Source organism: Halyomorpha halys, unplaced genomic scaffold, assembly GCF_000696795.3.
Source record: "Halyomorpha halys isolate HHAL.00 unplaced genomic scaffold, Hhal_1.1 Scaffold134.1, whole genome shotgun sequence".
Classification (NCBI taxonomy): Eukaryota; Metazoa; Arthropoda; class Insecta; order Hemiptera; family Pentatomidae; genus Halyomorpha; species Halyomorpha halys.
Genome location: NW_027107159.1, coordinates 1586002 through 1611556, shown reverse-complemented (window position 1 = coordinate 1611556; position 25555 = coordinate 1586002). Strand labels below are relative to the sequence as shown.

General features: G+C 30.9%; 1 protein-coding gene across 4 annotated transcripts in view; it reads left to right on the top strand.

The window, feature by feature from the left end:
• Positions 1-21649, top strand: part of LOC106678342 (TOX high mobility group box family member 3) — a 387189-nt gene extending 365540 nt beyond the window's left edge. For 3 of the 4 annotated variants that reach the window (XM_014416796.3, XM_014416798.3, XM_014416797.3), the window contains 10 exons: positions 14037-14147; positions 14232-14347; positions 14656-14851; positions 15304-15419; positions 15496-15631; positions 15709-15789; positions 16032-16214; positions 17906-18061; positions 19091-19230; positions 20006-21649. In XM_014416796.3, the coding sequence (XP_014272282.1) occupies positions 14037-14147; positions 14232-14347; positions 14656-14851; positions 15304-15419; positions 15496-15631; positions 15709-15789; positions 16032-16214; positions 17906-18061; positions 19091-19230; positions 20006-20057 (1287 nt within the window). In that variant the 3' untranslated portion in view covers positions 20058-21649. Of the gene's footprint in view, positions 1-14036; positions 14148-14231; positions 14348-14655; positions 14852-15303; positions 15420-15495; positions 15632-15708; positions 15790-16031; positions 16215-17905; positions 18062-19073; positions 19231-20005 lie in introns of all 4 variants that reach the window. The other variant, XR_010842892.1, reaches the window with a different exon arrangement.
• Positions 21650-25555: the final 3906 nt, after the last annotated feature.

Below are 25555 nucleotides of genomic sequence, written 5' to 3'. Positions count from 1 at the left end.
TAACACCCGCCTGGGGATTTCTGTAATCGGTATGGAAACGAAATGAAAAATAGTTTATTATTCTGGGACTAGGTCTCTTTAGAATAATGATGAGGTAATTTGAATTTTACAACATATATTGGAAAAAAAAAAGTTAAGTTATAACTTAATTATAATTTATATTAAAATTGTATATAAATAATTGTAGATTCGGAGATTAAAAAAAATATTAAAAACAACTGATTAACTAATACATTGATTAATACCTAAAAAACAAAACAAAAATTTAGTTACATCTATACTATTATAATATCGGATTAGATTGGTGAAGTAAAAGGGTTTTAAACGAGGGAAGGGTTGGTACATGACGTATGTTAGAGGGAATGGAGTTCCAGTGATATCCAGCTCGTATCAAAAATGATTTATCAAACGCAGTAGTTCGGTGAGATATCAGATAAATAGGACCTGGTAGTACGGAGAATTTGAAGTGCAGATTTTCTAGGATATAGGAGGGGCGTTGTGTACTAATTACTTTGAACAGAAAGGATGCTAGAAAATACTGCATAGGAAGGATGGATAGAGCCACTTCACAGTTCGGCGTAATACTGAGTTATGTGGGATGATCCCGAAAATAAATCGTACAGCGCAATTCATAAAACGTTGAAGTTTATTTGAAATTACCCGAGAGTCCACCATATACCAGGCAGCCATAGTCAAGGTGATGTATTGCGGGTACTGTAGAGTCTTTGCCCCGTGTCCGTTTCTCTTATATCAATAGAACACTTTTTATTAAAGCTTCAATAATATTAGCAGTTTCTATTTGTTGTAAACTAATTCTTTTTATAATTATCAAATATATATTTATTACTTTTATTTAAATATATTTATTTTTTATGCATGTATATCGAGTATTTTTTTTAAAATTTAAATGAAATAGAATTGTGTGGAATCATATAGAATTTTTATTTATTTATTTTATTTTATACTTGTTCTATATTTAGAATTTTTACTATTTATTATACTAAGAGAGGGTGATTAAAACAGTACTTATGTTGGATACCTTCAATACCTCCCTGGACAAGTTGGCTTTTATTTCTTGGCGGACCCACAGAATGACAACTTGACCATCGCATTCTGATTATTATTGAGCAGTAAACTGTGGGATAATCCACCCCCTCCTCTCCGAATATCAGAAATGGCCAGAACGGGAGTAAAAAACAAACCATTAAAGCTTGTACTATAGAAAAAAAAATTATCCCCATTTACTTCGTCCTATTACATTTTAAATTATTGATAGTATACTGAATGTTATTAGTTAATAAGATTCGATAGAATTTTAATTAATTTCAAAATTTTATATTTATATTGAATTTCATAATTCTTGCGATTTAATTTAATATAATTTTATTTATTTTAAAGTAGAAGTAGTATTTTCATTTATTTATTGTGATCAGTCGATAGATTGTTTTAATGTGCCTTAAATTACTCTCACTCTCCGTTTAGGAAATAATTGAGAATTAAATAACATTGAAAGTCCGATGTTTTTAAACCCGGCCTTAGGGGAACCTTTAATATTTTAGCTTCATATTTTTAAGATGTTTATTGTTTGTGAGCTAGTGGTTACAGACAGGTTTATACAAATTATAAACATACTCCTGCGATAAATAAATTCATATTTCGTTTCACATGATATACGGCTATTTCTTAAACCAACCTCCCTGCATTAGGGATAAAATACAGAGGTTAATGATTCAATTATGATAACAATCGGAGCAATCTTACATATTACCTTTCAAAGAATCTAGGGCCAATCAGTGAGAGCTCTTCATACAATACACCCAATGACGATCGGTAGCCAGTACACTTGGAACAAACATCGGTAACGAACCGGCTGCCAAGAGGAATATCTTAGCAACCGGACTGTAAATAGACGTCGCTAATGAAGGAGCACTAACAGATAATAAAACCAATAACAGACTTGCAAGATCAAAGGAGTTCTGGCTAAACAGTTTAGGAAAGTTAGCAACCCTTCCATAGATATTGGATCTGCATCCCACATCTGCGTCCCCAACCAAGTTTCCCTCATTTCGAGGTTGATATTTTGGTTATTTTATATATCTCTGCTTTATTTTAGACCTAATTCTAATTATTTATAACATTCAAATCATTAGTTGAATTATAATTTATCCGATTCAAACAAATAACAGTGAAAACAAATTTATTTTCGTAATTACTTCATCTTGACAATCGACGGTAATATTGCTTCCACTCCCGACATACTTAGTCAGATTGTAGGCCTTTTATGTAATTATATCAAGCAGAAAAACTTTTCCATGGCGTAGCCTTAGGTTATAGCTAGACTAATTTCAGCTGGACTGACAGGAACACCTTATAATGCGACAAGGTAATCAAAGGGAGAAGACTCAGTAAAGTATATATAATAAATTTACTATATTATATATGTATGAATTACTAATTACATTTTAATGAAGGATACAAAAAAAAGAATCAAGTATTTAGGAGAAAAAAAAAAAAACAACGCACTAAAGTATACACAGTACATTTTATGTATTATGTATGTATGAAGTACTAATGTTATTATTCTTAATGAAGGATACGAAAAAAATCAAGACTTTTAAGGGATTCTTACAAGGACCATATTTTCTTATTTTCGCCGCTCTGGAGCAACATCCACTTTACTTTTAGGGGAGAAGAATTGCACCAAACTATTGTAAAGTAACGATGTTACTTACAACATATAATACATTGCTAAATGAAAGCGTCACTGAATTAATTCATATAAAAACATGAATTAAATCAAGGAACAAGCTGCTACAGAAAAGTGACGAAAAATAAAATATCGAATCAAATTGCCAGATAAAACAATTCATTTGAGAATATGGTCCTTATGGAGATATCTCCATTCTTGATGGCTCTTATTATGAGTCCTGAATATTATTTCACCAATATCACATCTATTTTTACAATTTGAAAACTAATTATAATTATGATTCTTTGTTGCCGAGAGTAAAATTAATTACAAATAAAAATAATTTTTAATTTACTGCGTAATAGATTGAAGAGATTATTCTGGTTGGGTTTACGATTATAAAATGGCCGATAAACAGTGTTTAATCCCCATCAGCTTACTGCGCCTTTGTTACGGCAGGGGAGGTTGTTCGTTAAGGCTCGGTCATTCGACGAGTTAGTGGTTTCGGCGGTTCTTGCCACAGCCTTCCCAATCCACCATCAACAAGTGCCTCCGCTGTAAAATTTATTCAAGGCCTGATTCTTCTTTACACTCTCACTGGATAGAATTTTATTCGTCGATTGAATGTTGGCAGTTCGGGTTTTATAGGTCTGGATCGATTTCTGTTTAAAGTTATTACCTTATGTCTTTACTATACGTTATTATTTTAGTTTCGCAATATCTTTTTATTAAATATTTTTTGTATTCGATGTGTCTTTTGTTATTATATTAGGGATTATGTCCTGTTATAATCAGAAATTCCTAGGCAACAATAATAATAAATCAGAGGATCGTTGATTAAAGGTGTGTAACTTATTAAAGGAAGATGGTCCAGGTGCTGTCAAGGACGAAACTCAAATAGTAATTAAACTACTTAATCTGAGCCAACTTGATTATAGATCACAACAAAGTAGAGAGGAGTCGCAGAATTGAATTTGCAGAAGAAGAAGGACTGACGAGTTGATGGATCTGTTCGGGGAACCCAACATCGTGGCTTAATCAAAAGATAAAGAATAAGAAAAAAGATGGTTTATGGGAAACTAGATGGAAAACAAAAAAGAGGACGTCCCCGGATCAGATGGCTGGACGATGTGGAGGAGGATTTGAAGCTGTTGAAGGTTGGCAGATGGAAGGAGAAAGCAAGACACCGTGTAGATTGGTTGGCTGTTGTAGAGGAAGCCCGAGTTCTCTTAGGCAGTGTAGTGCCATAATAATAATGTGAGCCAACGTTTCGCCCCATGTTGCAAGGCTTCATCCGGACTAAAAAAGATACAAATACTAAAATAAGGGAGTAAATTAAGAAAATAGAGTCTAATTAGACTCTAGAATCATAACTAATTATGATTTAAAATATGTGAAAGTTTATATTAAAATTAAAAAGTAAATTAAACAAAATATAAATAACATGTACAGTGAAAAGTATGAATCAACAAGATTTACAAAAATTAATTAAATTAATTTTGATTAAAACGGAACAGACAATTAATGAAAACGGAAATAACCAATAAAAAAGAAATATTAAAATACAGTACACGCTAAAAGACAGAAAAAGAGGAATAATAATAAAAATCAAGATTAAAGGAAATTAATTAACAAAATCTTTCTGTAATTCTTGTTTATTTATACTTTTCACAATATATCTTATTTATATTTTATTTAGTTAACTTTGTTCATTTTTTTATAGACTTTCACATATTTTAAATCATAATTAGCAACACAACATTTTATGTTATCTATTTTCTTGCCTTTTTTTAGTGTTTGTACCTTTTTTAGCCCTGATGAAGCCCTGCAAGATGGGTCGAAACATTAGCTCACATAAATAGTTTAATTACTATTTACGTTTAGTAAAATTTCACATATTATGCGTATATCCCTTGTAAACCGCAGATAGAAATTATCCATATATTTTAAAGTTTTATTTTTATACATTTCCTAAAAACAAAACTTAAAATAAACTTTTAAGAATATTAGAGTAGAATATTCTCGATCGTTTTGGCTGATATTTCACAAACATCTTCTAAACGCAATAAATTTGTTTGATAGTAAAATTTCACTTAAATAAGTTTTTTATGACCCTCCTACTTTTATTGACCAACAAATATATAAAATGTCTTGTAAACAACGTTAATTACATATTGTCACACTTATTAAAAAGTTTGTGTAGTCCAAGGTCTATAGATTGACAATCTTGGTCTAGATTGGCCTTGGTTTAACCATGACGGTCATAAGTGTGCACGCAAGTTGGGCAGTTTTTTCCGCTATAGCTTATTATAAAGGTATTTTGGACATTGTTTCATTCTTTTTTTTTTGTTCCAAATTTAAATAAAATTTCACCTGTTGTTTGATAATTTTACATGCTAAATGTTATAAGGATAGGACTGTGAACAGCCTAATTTAAAGTCCATTTCATATGTTAAATGCAGAAGAGCTTCTAGGGTATTTTCTTGATATAATAAAATGTATAACTTCTTCACATGATCTTTCCTCCATCTCACTTGTTCCTTGTATTCTCTCCTAGTTTTTTTCCGTTACTTTATTATTAATTTTATTCATTGCTTTAGAGTGTAAAACAAAAACAACACGAACTACGAGCAACTGAAATATCAAAACAACAACAGACAAAATGGTGTGGAGCTTAACTGGTCGGTTCCGTGACGTCATTCATCATTTAACAGATCTATTTGCAGACTCTCGAGGATGTTAAATGTTATATCGTTATGATGACATGCTAAAAGATGGAAATATTTCCCCATGTAATACTCTTTAACATGTTAAACTTTTGATCTTTTTTTTCTGGGCCACAGGAAGTAGACTGCCATTTCTAAAGATTTTTAATACCACTATATTAGAAACGTATAGATAGTAGATATATAGCTATGTATAGATCTATACAGCTATATATTCACTGAATAATCAAATAAGGATTCCAATCTGCCATGACTTATACATGATCCATTCCCCCTATGGTGGACTATTTATAGGCTAAAAGCGACACCCACACCTCTTGTAAATGAGATTTTACGATATGCCAGTCAGAGCCCGTAGCACAGGCTGAAATAATTTCAAACCTATCAAAGTGAAAAGTTAATCAAGCAAATGAGAGACATCTAATTAAACTTTCCGAATCCCTGTTATGATTGGTTGAGAAGTTTCCAAGACACACGCCTCCCTCTTCACTAATTCAAACCATAACCGATTTCCACCGGGTAACTTGTGTTGGAGTTCATTTGTAAATTACAATCCATGTGTTTAACGCCATCTTGAAATTGTAAATGCAAGTTAGGAATAATTTTTACTTTATATATAAAAGCATCAGAGTAATAAGCCCACTTTTTTGTATCTCTCGTTAGATATTTAGAACCTTCTGGAAGCCTGTCGGTCCACGTCACTTAAGAAATTTAATTTAACAGATGTAGGAGTGGGTAGTTCAATGGTAAGACACTGTGGTACTAACTCCAAGGACGCGGGTCCGAATTCGGTTGTTCTAGACCATTATTTTCTGTTTTACAGACGCCATGAGTCAGTCCTGTGGGTTCAGGAGCCCTCTGAAGTCAACCCAGCCTCATTAATTAGGTAAACATCTGGCAGTGGATTATGATCTAATAACCTCCTTGCACAATCGTTCGTCTAGTAATAGCACTTCCTAGCAAAGTACGGCATCCCTGACCCTTCAGGGATTGTAGCGGTTCAGATTTAATTTTTTTTTTTCAAGTACCAACTCTTAATTTTCATCATTTTTCTTTAACATTTTTAATTCCTGTTTCTTGTATTTTGTGTATTTAATTGTATGTTTTAGTTTTGTTTTGCAATTGAAATTTTATTTTTTAAATTTTGTTACAACTCCTGATCGATGTTTCTCTGACCTACCTAAAGGACGGTCGGTCCAACGACACCCTAACTTTTTTTGTTTGATATTTAAATCTCTTTTCCCCTTTTCCTGATATACAATACGATACAGTAAACTCGTCATCTCTAGTTAGTCTGAATCCCTAGAGATTATCAAAAAATACTTATGTTCCTTCCAAGTTCATAAAATTTCAGTTTTTTAATTAAGCATTTCAAATAAGCTACCTCAAGTATCATTATGAACTTGCCTTTGAAAAAGAAAAAAAGTACATCAAAATTGAATTAGGTCGAAATTAGAATATCATTTCATCATAATTCTCGGACTTTATCTCTCTTTTATGCGGTCTACGAGATTAATACGGTCAGATACCATTAGGGGAGAAGAAAGAAGGGTGAAAAGGTTCGTTATAAAAGATACAGGGGAAGATAAAAGAAAAATTAAAAGGGGATGGAAGGAGAATAGGAGAAGAGGAAAACCCTTGGAATGAAATCTTGAATATTCGTTCCCAAACACATTCCAGACAAAATAATAATAGGAAGGAAATTGGATTCCCCCCTCCAGCTCCGAGCCGTCATGGCGGAGAGAACGTCAATACTCGGAGTTTTCAAGTAACAAGATCCAATTTGAGTTGTGTAAAAGTTTGTTCTGCCCCCACCCGCGGTGGAGGGGCGAGTGGGCGGGGCCATATCCTTCGTGTGTGTCGTCGTGGTGGGGGGGTGTCGCGCCCCCAATACCTAAACATGTTTACCTATGTCTCTACCGCAATTATAGGATTTTTTTAATCACTTTTGAATGATGAACATGTCACATTTGACCTGAAACTATAATATCGCTCAACTTATTCCTAACACGGAAAATCTCAATTAAAGCAAAGATATTTTCGAAAGAAAAGTTTTCTCAAAGAATAAGTAAATAGTCAGGCGCGATCGGAGCTAGAAGCACCTCCGTGCCGAAAGACAAATGGATGCAAGAAAAAACAGAAGGTTAGCCCTTTCTAAAAAATTATTTTCTCCCTCACTAAAAATAATAAAACTATGAAAAATACGTATATCATAAACGAGCATTGACTGCACTAGCACTTAAGAATAATGTCATAGTCCGGTGTAGTTCTTTAACTTTTTTAAAAAAAGGTTATAATGTTCCAGGCGATGGTAAAAAAAAAAAAAAAAACCTTAAAAGATCTAAAAAATAAATAAATAAAAACTATTTATTAGATACCAACGTTTCAACCACATTGCAGGACTTCATCAAAGCTCGAATTAAGCAACCAGTATCTGTCTTGTATGAGGATTCCGCATAAAAAAAATTAAAGGAAAAAAAAATTAAACTGTTTTACTAAAGGATTTCGTGGATTTATTGCGAAGGTCCTTTAAATTTTAAAAGAGTATTCAGGCGTGGATATTACAAAAGAAAATTATTGTTGTCATGAATATTAATTCTATATGTACTATAAATGCAAGCTGCAATACCCCTGCATACCCTGACCTTCGCCGTAACCCAAGTCAGCATGATCTGGATTAACACAATCCTCTCTCCTGAATCTTGGTCTAACAACCCCCCACGTATCTTTACCGTTAGTTCAGTGCAAGTTTAATAGTGACAGATTTGATTTTTTTTTTAACTAGGCTTGTTTATAATTTAAAATTAGGTTAAATTATGATAGTAATTTTTAAAATAAAAAATATAGCTCATTTCGCTTTACTGTCACCACCAAACTTACTTCGCATTCGATTCAGTTTGAAAAAGCCCAAGAGTATGATCCTATTGAAATAAACATATAGAAATCAAAATTAGATTAAATTTAGATAGGGATTTAAGCACTTAAAAAATATATATCTTTATTCCTACCACCAAACATACTTCACCATTCGATTCAGTACAACAAAGGACATGGAGTATGGCATCCAATGAAATGAATATAGAAGAATATCTGGGAAATAATACTATGTCGAGAGACGTGCTCCATCATGCGTGTCTCCCTCTGTGTACTGACTGATTCGAATCTATCTAGCTTGTGAGGGTTGGCTGAGGATTATGACAGACCCACGAAATGTCGACTCTCACTTGAATAGTTCGAACTTGCACACCTTTACCTCTTCGTCGTAAGCCATGACTTCCTTCCCCACAGTATCCTTTAATAATACTCCCATTATTTCTGCCGAACCGATCCGTTAACTAGGACTACACCTGGACAAATGGCAAACTTGGAATCTTCTTACAAGACTGAAAAGTGCTCGTCGACTTCGACTACAGCACTTACTTGACAGACGGTTTAAACTTCCAACTGACTACAAAAGACTCATATATCTGATTGCAATAATGCCCATCCGGGCTTACGGAGCTGAGCTTTGGGGCTCCACTAAACCATCGAATTCCTCTCGTATCCAATCTAAACTCCTTCGTAAAATTCTAAATGCTCCTTACTTTCTCACAAATCAAGCCATCCATCAATGCTCCATATGTTGCAGATTTTTCCAGAACCAGATACCAATCATTCCATGATAAACTTCCTAACCACCCAAACAAATTTGTTTCTAAACTTGGCTTCCTCTTCATTACCTGATAATCCACCTACTCGTCTGAAAAGGAGATGTAAGATTGAAAATTCAGTTTGTGACACTTGCTCTTCTTACCTTCAATTGCTAAATCGCTCATTAAGTTTGTTAAATACTCATGTTCGTTCCATTCAAATTGATCAACAGAGCAATAATTAGTTTTCATCACCTAAAAAGGAAAGTTATATTGAAAATTTTTCCTAACTTTAATGTTTGAATATAAATAAATTGCTAATTATTATTCCGCATTCACAAACTTAATATATATCTCTCTTTTTTTTCCTGAATAGCTTTTAATACTCATAAAGTTTATTATTTGCTTAAAAATAGGCTAACTTGAGAGGAAAGGAGGGAGGTAATTAGGAAGTTTTTTAATTAGAGTTATAATCACAAAGTGGACCCAATTTGTGTAAATTACTTGTTGAAAAGTTTTACCTCGCCTTCCTTCTGAAAATTCAATGAGAACGAAGCTGTAGAGAATGAAATACTTTAGCGAACAAAATACAAAGAAAAATAAACTTAAAATAGATTACATACAACAAAAAAAAATGAAATGGGGAAAAGGGAACGTAAAGGTTCATTAAACATTCAAAAGGTTCCATAAAATGTATTACAATGTTTGTTTTGTTTTTTATATAGGGAGGGGGGTGGAAACCCTTTCATTGAAGCAGTTGAATTTAATGAAAATATAAAATCTTTTTATGGCTTTTTCAGTTCGCTCTCCACTATTCTGGACTCGATGTTATTTACATTTTAGATTAGCAGTAAAATTTTAATACAATGTATTGTATGTTCTTGGTTCGTGGAATAGAAATGGAAGGGCCCTTTTAATTTAAGATAACATAAAAATAAAGTGGTCATTTTGTAATCGCATAATATAACGCCTTTCAATTACTCTAAGTAGTTTATAACTTATCCATACGCGTTAATAACGAAACGAATCCATGCTAGAACAAGTAATTTTTATGATGATATGGTTTGATACCGTTTTGATCTGCCACAGTGCTGTATTATTCTACAGTTAGCTGAGATGTGAAAAATTTAATTTACCCGTGAAGTATTATACTGAGATATGTGTGTTCGTAAATTAGCGAGTTGGAGATGTAAGCTGTAACTAGAAAGAAGCAATTAATTTTTAAAATTCGTTTTTAGTTTAAAAATCGTCCATATTAAGCCACCGGTATTTGCAATATATTAATATTTAAATATTTTGCAATAAGCATCCATCAATGATTTGCTATTTCATGTCGTGATATTTGCTATTTCATGAACCACAGAAATTAGATAATTAATTAATGTTTTCATTTCAATTAAAAATAATCGTTTTTGTCTTAAGATCGTTGGTTGGACCGGTCCGGGCGCAATCAAAACTACTTAAATAGCGATTAAACTATTGTGAGCCGACGTTTCGCTCCAATTTGCAGGGTTTCATCAGGACTAAAACAATAGACACAAATAACTAAAATAATTTAACAAAGTAAGAGAATAGATAACATGAAATAAAATTAAACTAAGGTTAAAAATGGTTTAAAATATGTAAAAGTTTACTTTGTTCATTTTCATACAAAACTTCATTTTACAAATTGTTGAATGCAAAGTTGAATCACATTAAAAAGTTTTATTACTATTTGAGTTTTGACCGTGCCCGGACTATCTTCCTTTAATAAATCATTTTTGTAGTTTCCTTTTTTTCATTTATTAATACTTCTGCACTGTACGCAAGGTCTCGGAAGGGGTATGGATTTTATTGTATGTCGGTTTCATAAAACTTCGAACACGATTTTGGAGGTTTAAATACTTATATATACTTATTTCTTAACATTTCGACACCTCTAGTGGGTACCTGTGAAAAATACATTGAGTAAATTTGATGTAAGATCAAAATGGAGTGATATGGGCATGTAGAGAAACTACCCATTGGTACCACTCTAAAAATCAATTATAAAATTAAAACTGAATTTAGTCCTGTTAAATGTTTTTTCAAAGTTTTAAGGTTTTATGTATCTCTAAAGCCCCTCTAAATTGCGTTGGTGGGTTAGAAATTTGTTTGTCGAATTATTAATATATTAATGGGAACCAACTTTGTCACGCAATCTCCTCCATTTTTCTGAGGTTTTTAAAGTTTGGCGCACCTCTTCACCCCCTCCACATTGAGTTAGTGAGTTAAAGTTTGTGTGTGAATTTGGTCGGTATTATAAAAGTGTCTTTTAGGGGTCTCAACTTTTTTCTTCAACCATCCGTCCTTTTAGTACGGTTTTTATACTTTTGTGGTCTTTAAATTGAGTCGGAGGATTAAACATTTGTATGAGAGTTGAGTTGATATAGAATTGTCTTTTCATACAACAGTACCTCAAATCAGTTATTTCATTTCGAGCAGTGTGTCCTAACTCAATCCTGCTGGACCAGTGTTGGGCAAAAAGTAATTTGAATTAGCAGGAATTAAATTGCAATTTTTATTAGTAATTTCAAAACTTCTTAACCAACTAATGTAATTGTAATAATGGTCCGAAATTACAACTTCTAGTTGAACCAAACTAATCGCAATTATTAATCACAATCAAATGTATTACTTGCCTTCGGGTTTTCAAAGCCCGACAAAGGGCACCGTACACGCATTATATTGAATTTATTCATTTATTTATATTTATATATCTATGCATTTATATTATGTATTTGTATTATGTATCTCTATCTGTTCCTGATTTCCGCATTCGAACAATCTTCTTTTTATATGTTTTACAGGGACAATTAACGACCTTCCGATATTAATATTTTCATTAAAACATAATGAAATTCGCTTAAAAAACTGATGATCTAATATATGAAATCATAAGTGATTCTGTTTAGTAGACGATTACTGTTGCTGAATACAGCATTATTTTTAGATCTGACAAAGTCAGTTCTTCTCAGAATATCATTTACGAGGACTAAAACCTTACATTAAGACTTTATAGTTACAATAACACAATCCAGAAGTCAACAAACAAAAATTCAACGCAATATCTGCATCGTTGTTTTAACAGTAAACGACCCATCGACTAAATAAATACGCAAATAAACAGTTTTCATTTTTTAAAACAATAGACAGTCGTAATAATCTCGGTATTTGCTGCATTAACATCAAAATTTGTAACATATAAAAGGACAGGCAAATTTTAGAAATATTTCAACTGTTACGGAAAGTAACAGTTTCTGGATACGAACTCTTATAGATAAAAATAAGTATTGTTTTGAAAACATATACATCCACTTTAAAAGGAATTGAAATGTTCATTTCCCTGATATATGACTTTGACTGATGAGAATTAAAGAAACTACTTTATAAAAAGACTGGCAAATCGCAATTGCTAGATTTAGGATTTTTTTTTTATTTATTTATTTATTGACATTTACAACTGTACAATAAATACATCAAGTAAATTTGAAGTAAGATCATAATGGTATGATACAAGCACATAGAGAAATTACCCATTGATAGCACTCCAAAAACATTTTTATAAGGTCTCGATATCTGTTTCGGGCTAGATCGGTTACTTATGGAACATTAAGGTCTTTATGGATGATTTTATTTGTGACAAAGTAAGGAGCATTGAGAATTTCACAAATGATTTTGGTTTGTAAGGATTAGAGGAATTCAAAGGTTTAGTGGAGCCCCCAAACTCAACTCCGTATGTCAAGATAGGCCTTATTATTGTCATGTAGATCAGTCTTTTGTTATAAATTGAAAGTTTAGACCGTTTGTCCAGTAAGTGCTGCAATCGTCGGAATCGACGTGCAGTTTTCAGTCTTGTGTGAGGATTCCAAGTTTGTAGTTTGTCCAGATGTAGTCCAATGTAGCGGATCTGTACTACAGGGGTAAGAGCAACATTATTAAAGTATACTATAGGGCAGTCGGCAGGTTTACGACGAAGGGTAAAGGTGATTTGATGGAATTTATTTTTATCCTTCGATTTCGGCACCATTCTTCGAGGATTGTGATAAGGGGGACTGGAGAGTTTGGGATGCAAGCAAAGGGTCATTATTTAGGAATGTAGATAGATTAATTGAATACAACTGAATGTTTGATATAAATTAATATATTTAGTTGATTACACATTGAATGAATAATTTAATTAATACTTCATTATATCTATTTAGTTTACAGTGGTGAATAACATTATATTTTTATTATATAACTAATATAATAACTTTATTATATATACTAATTTGGCAGTAGTATAGGGCTCTATAAACCAATAAGCACAAACTGGATAATTAAACATATCAGATCCGTAGATATAAAATAAAACGTTAATAAAATTTATTTGAAGCCAATATTTCGCTTATATAAGGGCATTAAATCTAAATGGTGGTAATGTACGTAAAAATAGCAAACATTCATCTTTTTAATTGTTTTATTACCGTAGGAATTGAATAATAAATCCTCCACTTAAATCAAGTTCAAAAAATTCTAGTTTTTAATAACTTTTAAAAGTGGTATTTAGAGGTTTCAGGTGACGCTTTTTTTTTTACATACTTTCCTGAAATCACAATTATGTGTTTTTTTTTTTTGGAAATAAAAAATCATATTATAGAATCAGTAATATTTTTTTCTTATTCTTCTGAAAGTGACAAATCATTGGCATACTATAATCATGGAAAAAATGAGCAAGCTGAAAATGCTTGATTTTGTTAACTTTTTTTCATTAGAGAAAATTGAATAGCCTATAATAACCTTGCCGATAAAATCCTGAACATTTAACAAAAATCTCAGACACAAACCGTTGTACTATGACAGCGCATAAAATACGAACAAAAAATATTGATTTTTTTATATATTAGATTTTATAAACATAAATTATTTATAATTATTTTCTAGTTTGAAAACAACTTTCCCTATATAAAATTAACTATTTAATTCTTCCAGACATTCCACACACCAAGTTTTGGAGATGAGGACTTTGATATACCACCAATAAACCCACATCAGAGCAGCAATGGTGGCCAACAACAGAATAATCTCAGCTACCATCCACAGGTTACAACATAAATAATATGACTCAATTTTTTAATGTAATTTAATCTTATTATGTTATTTTAACGATTTTTGTAAATGTTATAGATATCGATGCCAATGAGCCAGACAACCAACTCGATGTCCATGAGTGATCATTCATCCCCTTACCAACCACTTTTCTTGTCCCCTCCCCATGAGCACAATATGAGCCTCAACATGAAGTAAGTTCATTAGAAAAATATATTTGTCTATTAAAAAAAAATTCATACATGTAACATATTCAAGTGCATAATGTTTGTTTTCATAACATAAATAATTCATTAAAATTATTTTCACAAAGAACCATAAAATAAAGGAAAGTAGGCCTAGACTATTATAGAAAAACTATGAAACTTCAAAAGAATAAAAGAAACCATGTACTTATGCTTTTACTTATCAGTTGGATAAATTAGTTAATAATCCCACATTATCTGCCTCATTGTTAATAAATATTGGAGGATTACTTACGCTAACTTATGTATTGTTTCAGTGGCTACAACAGCCAGCAGCAAAACGGATACAGGCTACCACCCAGCTCCTTGCAGCAATTGCAGCACTACAGCATGGGACCGCCCCAATCGACTCCTCCACAGGCCAGACCCACCCCATCGCCACAGGGAAGTCATCCTCATGATACCACAACAACCAGCGATGACAGTGATGATTCCACTCCACACACTCATCTGGTAAGGCAAACATCTTCTTAAACTGTAATTTCATATTTTATATATTTGAATTTCAAACAATCAATTGAAATCAGAAACCATCATTTCCTAGGTTTTCAATTTAAACCTTCTATAATTTTGATAAAAATATTTTTTATATTTACCTCCATTCTCAAACTTAGAGAAACTTCAGAATGAATTTTCTTTTTCTGGGAACTTTCGGAATCTGAGTGTTCCTTATCCTTCTGGTTTGGTTGAAATTGGTTTTCAAATGATTTATTAATATTTATGGATACATATATATGAAAAAATCAATCATATATTTGACCTTATAAAAATAATCTTAAATAATAATTATTTGAAAAATAGTAAAAGTGATATTGATTGATTTTGTTATACATGTACATTTAAAAAAATAGACTAAGGGAATGATGTTTTTTTCTCTTTTATATTTTATGGATACATTTTTTCAGGTTGCTGGGATGAAACGACCATCCCCCGAGCCAGCTGAAAATGGCTTAGCCAAAATCCAGAAGAAGCCAAAAACACAAAAGAAGAAGAAGAAGAGGGACCCCAATGAACCACAAAAGTAAGCCAAATTTCCAAAGTAATTTTTCTGTGAATGGATATTGTTACAGTTAATTTTTTTTTAATCTTTTTTTCAGGCCAGTTTCGGCATACGCACTATTCTTCAGAGACACTCAGGCTGCAATTAAAGGACAAAATCCAAATGCTAGTTTTGGTGAGGTGTCAAAGATTGTTGCTTCAATGTGGGACTCACTGGATGCAGAACACAAAAATGTAAATACTTAAATAATCAGTTTTCAAAATAATGTTTTAAAAGACGAAATAAATTATTAATAATTGTGATTATACAGGTGTATAAGAAGAAAACAGAGGCTGCCAAAAAGGATTATCTTAAGGCATTAGCAGCTTACAGAGCAAGTCTCGTTTCTAAGGTAAAATTTATTATAATGTTTTTTTTTTATAAAATTGAATTATAATTAATAATTGAATCATAATGTTCATCTTGCATAATCATTTTGAAAGTTGTTGGAAAAACAAAATACAATGTTTATCTAAAGAAACCTCATTCTATAATGAGCCCTCTGTTTTTGTGTTTCCTTAAAGAAACCTCCATTTATTATATTTTTATGAGATTAGATCAACTTATTTAAAACAATAAATATTCTGAAAGCAGGGTGGGAATGAACAAGAGACTATGTATGGTGGTTATGGAGGATATGGAGGGGGATATAGTGGCTATTCGCCACCCACAGGCCTTCCTTCTCCGCCTATGTCCGCACCTTCGCCACAGCACCATTTGAAGAAGCCTACACATTCAATGATGCCACAAGACAACAGGCAGAATCAGACAACTCAGGTTTGTATTTTACAAACAATTTAGGACAAATAATTTAACAAATTGAAACTGACTTGATTATTAAAAGTCTCAACAATATTAACTAAAAGTTTCTCCATAAGCTCTACATTTTTCATAAGTTTCTGTTCAATAACAATAAATTATGTTGGAGAACTTACACTTAATTCTTAAGATTTCATCTCAATTAACCTCATTTTTGAAAAAAATATTATATTTATTTGTTTCTCATTATTATATCCACATTATAGTTAATCCAAATAATTTAATGATCAATATTGTAATAAATTTACATTGTTGACTACATCCTCACTTCTATCTCCTTCAGTTAATAAAAGTAACCTATTACCAATATATGTGATTGTGCATTCAATGAAATTATACATATCTAGCATAAAAAATGAAGTCAGCTAAAAATTATAAAATTTGTTATGAGCCTCTTAAATAATCAGGTGGATTTAAGAGACCTATAGCAATAATTACTCGTCTTACATCTAGGTGTCCAGAACTAATTTATTATCTTTATTTTTTTTTTTTTAGGTTGTATAAACCTTTGTTTATAACACATTTCCTTATAAATAAATTAATGAGTACAATAATAAATGCATAGTACTAAATGTATGATTTGGTATAGTAGTGTCTAAAAGTAGACAAACAATTGTAACTGGATCCGACAGATGCACCTCTCATACTGCAAGTTAAAAATATTTTTTCCTGAAAAAATTATTTTTTATTGATCAATTTATGGAGTTAGAAAACATTTTATTTGTATGCAAATGCTTGCCCATAGTGGTTTAATTCTGTAAATATTACTTACACCAGGGACTTTGTTCTAAAGGATTCGATTCAAACCAGTTATTGAGTACTATAGCCAGCAGAAATATATATTTAAATCATAATACACATTTATTTTTTATAATATCATATTATTGTTAAATATTTTCTTCCTGTACATTTTATTTTATTCTAATAGTCAATTTATTTATTTTCTTTGAACCAATTAGTGTTAGAATTCTATAGAGGGTTCTAAATAATGTAATAAGCTTAGAAAAGTTAATGTTACCCTTGTAATTTACTAATGAATTCATAATTACAATTCTAATATAACTTAAATTGTTTGAAAAATACAGCATAACAAAATAAATCTTAACATTTTTTTGGATATTTTATTAATATTACGTTTTTTTTATTTGTCTCCCATACAAATTAAGGGAAATAAATAGTTTTTTATGGGGATTTGTATTATAAGCACATATTTATAATGTTCTGATGGGTGCAAAATATTAGAAGGTAAAATATACATTGTCGATGTTTCATCACAAACTGTTTTGTATATTCCATTTTATTCAAAATGTAAATGAAATTGAATTTAGATATTTTAAATTGAATATAGCGCTGGGGAGACTGCGGTGCGACTCCATGTTGTTACGTCATTATGCGTGACCTGCGCAATGGCCGACTTCAGTATTGATGCAACCAGCCGGTTGACTGGAACGTTTATTGTTTAGCTCTATTTATTTCTTAACTTATTTATTTCAGTGCGACTTATTTAATGGTAATAGTTTATATCACAGTTATTTAAACTAATACCAGAATTATAATTACAATCAAAATATCTTTGTGATTTTTAAATAAACAGTGTTTGTCTAAAGGATTAATGAAAAAATATCCCATCTTATTCAAACAATTTTCAGGTCATGATGGGCCATATGGGACAGCAACAGCCTCAACAACAACAACAACAGCAGCAGCAGCAACAAAGCCAGCCGCAACAACAGCAACAGCAACATATGCAAGTTAACCAACCCTCCCAGCAGCAAGTAAACCCCAACAACTACATGCAGCAGCAGGTAAATATCTGAAAGTTTCTTTTGTACCCACATTTCTTTATGGCTAGAATCTCTAAACGTTCATATTTTTTTCATTCTTTCTTATAGTTTATAAATTTTATCATTTTATTGGGTGTGGATAATTTATTTTGCATTAGGTGGTTGTTTCTTTGTATTTTATAAAGTAACCAATTTACAATTAACTTAATTTGTTGCATAAACTGTAATAACTATTACTGATTGATTGATGCTAAATATTAATTTCATAGTCTTGTATTTTTAAAACCATTTAAGAATTTGTGTGAGTTTTTTGGTCACTATCGCTGATGATGACTTATGATTTTATCAGAGAGTATCTATTTATTAACTCTAGCCTTCATCTTTCTGTCATGTTATCAGTTATTGCTGATAATTTAATGTCCTAACTTATGGTTTCAAAGATCATAAGACCATCGCTTTATCGTCATCAAGTTTTTCTCTTCAGTTATAGAAATTGATAAAAGACAGTGTTTTCCCTCTTCCTCTTGAGATACATACTTAGGTTGATGGAAAGGGATGGTAGGAGCTAAATCAATTTACTTATAAGAACTAAATTGTGGGGTAAAAGTGGATTTTTAGAAAAGATGTAACAAGGTGGGAGGGGGGGTTAGATAGGATTACTTAAAATCACATCAAAATATCTCAAATAGTAAATAACTCATAAAAACCTCAGTTGAAGAGAGAGTTTGGGTTAAGTTTCTATTCAATTGATCAGATTTTGATATTTTGTTAATTACTTTTTAATTACATTAATTGATGATTTTGTAAGTTCTCCAATATTTCAATAGAATATAAAACTTTGATTTTAGCCTTTTTAAGCTTTTAACTTAGTATTGAAATTGTTTATTCAACACATCCAATAAATAGCTTTGCTTGTAAAATAAAGAAAATTTATAATACTAATGAACTAGAGAAGTATTCATATTCTGGCCTTCATTGAATCGTTTTGAGCCTGTTCATGCAGACTTGGGGCTATTGCAATTTGTCTGTTCAGTGGTCATGGTGTTACAGGAGCCCCCCAACGGCGGGGGTGAGCCAGTGAATCCACCCCCGAATAATTGCATCCGCGCCGGCTGCACCAACATCGCTGTAGCCAACTCGGAGTGGGAGGACGAATATTGCAGTAATGAATGTGTCGTTACTCACTGCAGGTAACATTTAAAAACAAATTTCTAAGTTCTTTTATATTCAGAATTACTACAAGTTCAGCACTGACCATCACAATGGTAATATATGTTTGTTTTGTGTAGAAGCAATCATAATCAGCAATCTGTCTTATCCCCCTCTATTAAGAATAGAAGGGAACTACTCTTTGCGTAATCAAAAAACTTCTGCAAACATTCCTAAATAATATGTACATTTTTCATAATGCAATTCAACAAATTTGTTATCAAGAACAGTTCGTTATTATTTTATGTTAATTTTTTTTTTTACTTTGGCTGAGCCCTATTGCCATGATACATTTTCAATAATTAAAATAATTTAATTTTTGAATTTCATTAGTTATTAATTTCCATTAGTAATTACATTACATATCTGAGTATGCCCCTAGAGGGACCTCTGACCATTAAAAAGATATGCATATATATACACACACACCAGCTGGACTGGAACCAATTGCTACCACTAAGCAACCTTACTCTTCTATGATAATTATTAATATGACTATGCATATTTTGTGTGGTTGCATTATCTATTGTCAGAAAGACAATCTTTTCCTAACTTGTCCTTAGGAGCCTATGAAAAAATAGACTTTAAAAATAAAAATAGCTAATGTTTATGATTGAGTCAGAGTTGTTAAATTGTTTTGTAAATTTTAAACTCTACCTGAACTATATCTTTCAATTTTGTAAATATTTTTGTTTTTTTATTTCTTTTTTATCAAATGATAATGTATTTTAATTGTATCTGTTAACTTATTTTCAGAGACGTTTTTAGTTCTTGGGTAGCGTCTAATCAGAATGCGGCTGTGAAATAGACATTTTGTGTGGACCTTATTAGTGACCACGTGTACAGTTATGACAATTATGTCATTTTATTTAAACTGGAAGAAAAAATTTTAAAAAACCATAAAAAAAAAATTGTTTTTAATTATTTTTATGTTAATGATCGAAAGTATAAACAAGTGATTGTATACCCTCCAGGTGTATCACTTTGGTTATGGTGAAGATTTTGTATGTTATATAAACCTGCATATGATATTATATTGTAATAAGGATTTTAGTAAATCCTACGTATATATAAATATATACTTATATTTGTTTGTATATATATGAATACTGTTGAAAAGTGTTGATTTTAAAATTTGTATTGTATATATATTATCTTCGCCATAATCAGGTTGATATATACCTTATACTGTGGGCATTATTTTATTAAAATATTCGCCCTTATGATGCATGTTCATCCCATCTTCGAATATAAATATATATAAATAAAGAAATATGGTAGATAGACTTAGTTGTTAGAGAAGTTTTATCAACAGCAAGGTGTCTATATAAAACCTGTCACTATAAATAAAATACAAATAAAAAAGTAAAAAAAAAAAAAAAATAATGCGTTTAGTATGTGACATTATTAATTAACGTATATGCTCATCATGTTGGTTTACTTTCCAATTTTATGTATAAATGAATCTTTGTATTAGACATGTATATGAGATATTTTATTACTGGTCAAAGTGCGGCAGTATTCGAAAAAAAAATTGTTATCAAGGTGGGTTTTGATGCAAACAAGACTTAGTTGAAAATTGGTTTATGTAGTCTCCCTATTTTTTTGTTTCCTCCCCATCTGCGTACAAATCAGTACTTACATATTTTGTTTGCATTGGAACTCACCTTTGAATATAAGTGCTTTTTTTTTATATTTTGTATCATATATATATTTTTATTTTTTTTTTCTAATAGAATACTGAAAAAAGTATTAGTTTTTTAATTAGAAAAAAAGGTGTAGGTTTTTTAATATTTATTTTGAGTTACCACTCTCATTTTTTATATGTAAATTACAAATGCTAAACATCTTAATTTTTTTTTTCTATTATTTAACTTATTTTTGTTGATATCGAAGTATTTAATATCGTTATGAAAATTTTCAATGGCTATATTTTTATATGTTAATGAACTTCATGATTTATGATGTGTTATATAATAGCATCAACGATAATTGGTAAAGTATTGTTTAAATTTTGAAAAATGACTACTCCTTTAGGTGAAACAAATTTATCATGTTACTATGGCCAGGATTGTCTTAGAACTGATATATTATGGTATATATTATATAATAGCATCAATGATATTTGATTAAATATGGTTTAAATTTTGAAAGCTAATTACTACTTAAGGTGAAACAAATTTATTATATGACTACGGCAAGGATTGTCATGGAACTTCTGGACCTCCTACACCTTTATTCATGATGTTCAAATTTTATTTTTATTTTTTTATGTGTTTAAAACCATTAGAAACAAAGATCTGACATTTTTCAAAAGATGATAACGTTTAGATGCACGGTGACCATATAGTAAATAGATTGTAAATTGTAAGGCAAAATAAAAAGTAAAATTATTTAGCATTGCAGTTGTTTTATGAAACCTTATGAATTATCAATAATAATGAGTTAATAGTTGACTGTGGATGGATATATTTGAGAAGAAGATGGTTGGGGGTGCACTCAGTAAAATAAGTAAAACTTACTTGTGTTCCTCACTGACCGCACCCCCAACCATCTCTTATGAATAATATATATTTTTTTATCATTTAATTTATATATCATACCTGAGAAATCAAAGATAGTTTTCATAAGATTAATGATTTTCACAAATACTAACCTCTTTAAATGATTTAATGATATTTATGTTCAATTTTATCATACATTTACTCTGAGATGTTTACCAGTTTGAAAGATACAAACCGATTTTGTTTTAATTTAAGATCTGCTTGCAGCTATTTAACAATTTAGCATTAAATAAATGGTTAGGAGCAGAACGAAAATTTTATTAAACTGTTATATTTCGTCATAATTGTATAAAATTTTGCAAATATTGAAAGTGCTTTCCTGAAAAATGTTGAAATTGGAGTTAGTACTCAATTTGTGAACTGAAATGCTCATTTGAAAAATTATTACTACAGAGAATAATATACAAATATCTATTCTGAAAGTAGTGAGATGCACACACTGCTCCAAATCTTTTTGTCTATATATTTAAGATATTTATCATCATAAAATGATATAATGTGGATGAGTTTATTATCATTAAAGTATTTGAAATTATAAACAGATTTATGGTTCATTAAGAGAACACAAATATTAACCCCTGCCCCCTCCCAAATGTATCTCAGAGATCACCCTTATGCAAATATGTAAATGGTCAACTCCTCAGGTGCGAGTACATATTTTATATTTTGAAGTAAAAAATTAAGATTAAACCAAATTCTGAAGTTCCTCATTAATTAATTCTTTTTGATTTTCTGAATATCTTTTACATATTTTGTATATCTCTTAAAACATTTGCATTGACCTAAATTAGGAAATTTACTTAGAGATCAGAGATTGGTATTACGCTTGTAAATTTTACTATTGATATTTAAATTAACTGGTCCAATGATTCAAAAATGATTTGTTATACTGTTTTCACCGATTATTTTTAATGAAAAAACTAGGCCTTCAGCTAGAAAATCTTATCAGTAAACTTATGAAACAATAAATTAGAGTAGTGGGGATCTTAGAAGGACTGCATTTCTTGGAGCATATTAGGCAATAGTATAAAAATCTTCCAAATTAAAAAAATAATATAGATTGTCAAGGTGAGCAAATAGTACTGCTTTGTTTAAATAGTCGAACATCTTCCAAAAAAAAAAGGTTAAGTTTTATTTTGAAATGGTCATGCTACAAAAATATTGGAATATACTGTCCTATAGCTAGTAGGATTGTCTAAAGTACAATCTATATAATTGAAAAATGAAGATGGTCCAAGTTCGGTCAAAAAGCAACTGAAATAGTATAAAAAACAATTAATTTATTAGTTCAGTTTCAGTCTCCACTAAGAGTATAGGATCGACTTCATTATTAAGTGCTCCATACTCTAAGTCAGACGGCACACCACAGTAACAGTACCATCCTTCAGTATAAATATTAATATAAATTAATTATATAAAACAGTAAGATGAGACTTAAATTAGAATATTAGTTTAATCCAGCAACATTAAAAAAGTGCTTAAAATTGGAAAATTGCATGATACCCGCCCTCCTTTGTAGCTTTATTTATATTTCCTTTAAAACAGATCCAGAGTAATGGTCAAAATGTAAGACACCTCCAAATCTCTCAAGAAGAGAGACCATAATGCCAAAAATAAAAGAAGGCAATACTTCTCTTCTTGGCCTACCTGCCCCAATTTAGCAACAGTCCTGTTTCACCTTTGAAACATTTATTTAAAACAGTAAGAGGAGACTTCAGATAATTAAATCAAGAAATATTTAAAAATTGTAAAATGGTATAACACTTAGCGAGCCAATATTTCACCTAAATTTGCAAGCCTTGATCAGGGGTAAAAAGGATACCAACAACTAACAATATGCTGATAATGCAGGATTTGTTTGTATTTTTTTAGCCCTAATCAATAGAGTATTTTACTTTATTTGAGTTGCAGCTTAACCACTCTTGAATAAACTTCCTTGTATTAATTACACATATTTAATCAACGATCTTCCTGTATAGAATTAATTTTTTAATATGTGCCACTATTTTGTATATTTGGCAGATGTGTTTAATGTTGAGTTACACAAATAAATCTGCCAAGTAAGTAGTTTCCTCACCATTTCCATCTTCTTTTTTTATCCCCCTACTGTCTTTTAAAAAATTTCTTTCTCTGGAAACTACCCATTTTCTGTATATTACTATTGAGTAAGTAGTTATCTATGTTTCAAGATTAATGATTTGTATTTGAGATTAAAATATAGGAAGTGAACCCTGTTAAAACAAAAATGCGTTTTTCCAGAGGTAAGGAAAGTAGTTTATATAAGATCAGTTCCACAATAATTACTGACTTTGGATCAAGAAGTTTTCGAAACAGGTGTATCAGCAAAAGTGGGGGAAGGAGTTGGCTAAAATTTAGAAAATGACGATCTCAACACTAATCCTCCAAATTTGGGACGAATTGGACAAGCTGTTTCTGAAATATAGGTGTGCCCAGAAAAATGCGTGTACGCATCTTTCATTAAGATTTTTTTTTTTTTCTGGAATTCTAATAGAAATCTACGTTTTATGATACATCTGCTGCCTACTTCGTGTTTTTGTGAAATGAAAATTACTCCTGAGGTAAGTGAACTTTCTTATTATGTAAGAAAATTTTTCCTCTGTTCCTTTTTTTTTTTTTTAATTTCCTCTCTCTATTAAAATTTGTCAATTGAGATGACAACAAGTAAATGCGATAGGTTACTTATGTAAATATCAAAATAGGCATGAGGATGAGCCTATACAGGATATAGTAGCACCGCCTCCAGGCATGATATAAAAGAAGATCCCTCATCCTCATCTTCTTCAGTATTCTACGGATGTTATCAGGTTTTGCAGTAAATCAGCTTGGTCCATGCATATACTATACTTCTGGATTCTAGACGAGAACTTTCTCCTCTGTTCGAAGCTTATTTCGAATAGAGTTCCTTCCTCTATATCACCACTGAGTAGCCAATTCGATTATCTGATTTTCTGGGAAACAGTGAGGGGGAAAACATAAACTGTTAAAGATATATCAACACAAGTCTATCGAGTTTTAGCCCTTATTAAAATACTACTGTTTTATTCACTGAGAAATAAATGGGCTATGACTTATTTGTTGTTTTGATCCTGTAACTACTAAACGATAACGAATAGCGAAAAAGTTATTGTATATTAGATTAAAAACCATTAAATTCTGTGTCAAATGGATATATGTATATGAGCTAATTCTTAAAAGTTCCCTTAAAAAACACAATTTTTACAATTCTGCCTTCTCTCTATCCCAAACCCGACGCGCAAACGTGTGTGACTTTTTCAAACACAATTTGAATTTGTTTTTGTTTTTTTGGTACCTATATCTACAATAAAAAGAAAAACTATAACGAAAAGAAGTTATCAATATCCATATCTTTTATAAAATTTCCCAAAGCATTTGATACAGTTGATCACAGTATCCTCCTAACCAAACTACGCCATATTTCTTTATCCAAATCTACGATATGTTTATTGATTTTAAAATGAATGTCCTATTCTTCTTTATCCATCAACCTATACGCAGATAATCTTCAAATTATATCTCCTTGCCACTGTTTAACCTAATACAAGTAAAAAAAACTTAATGAATACCTTAATTAAGAATATCATTAGACTACAAATACCTGAATTTAAGAGCAAAAGGGAACAGCAATACGATGGCATTAGGCTCCTAAAAATTATATTGTCTATTAGTACTTTTTTTCTTAACTATATCACCTGAACTACAA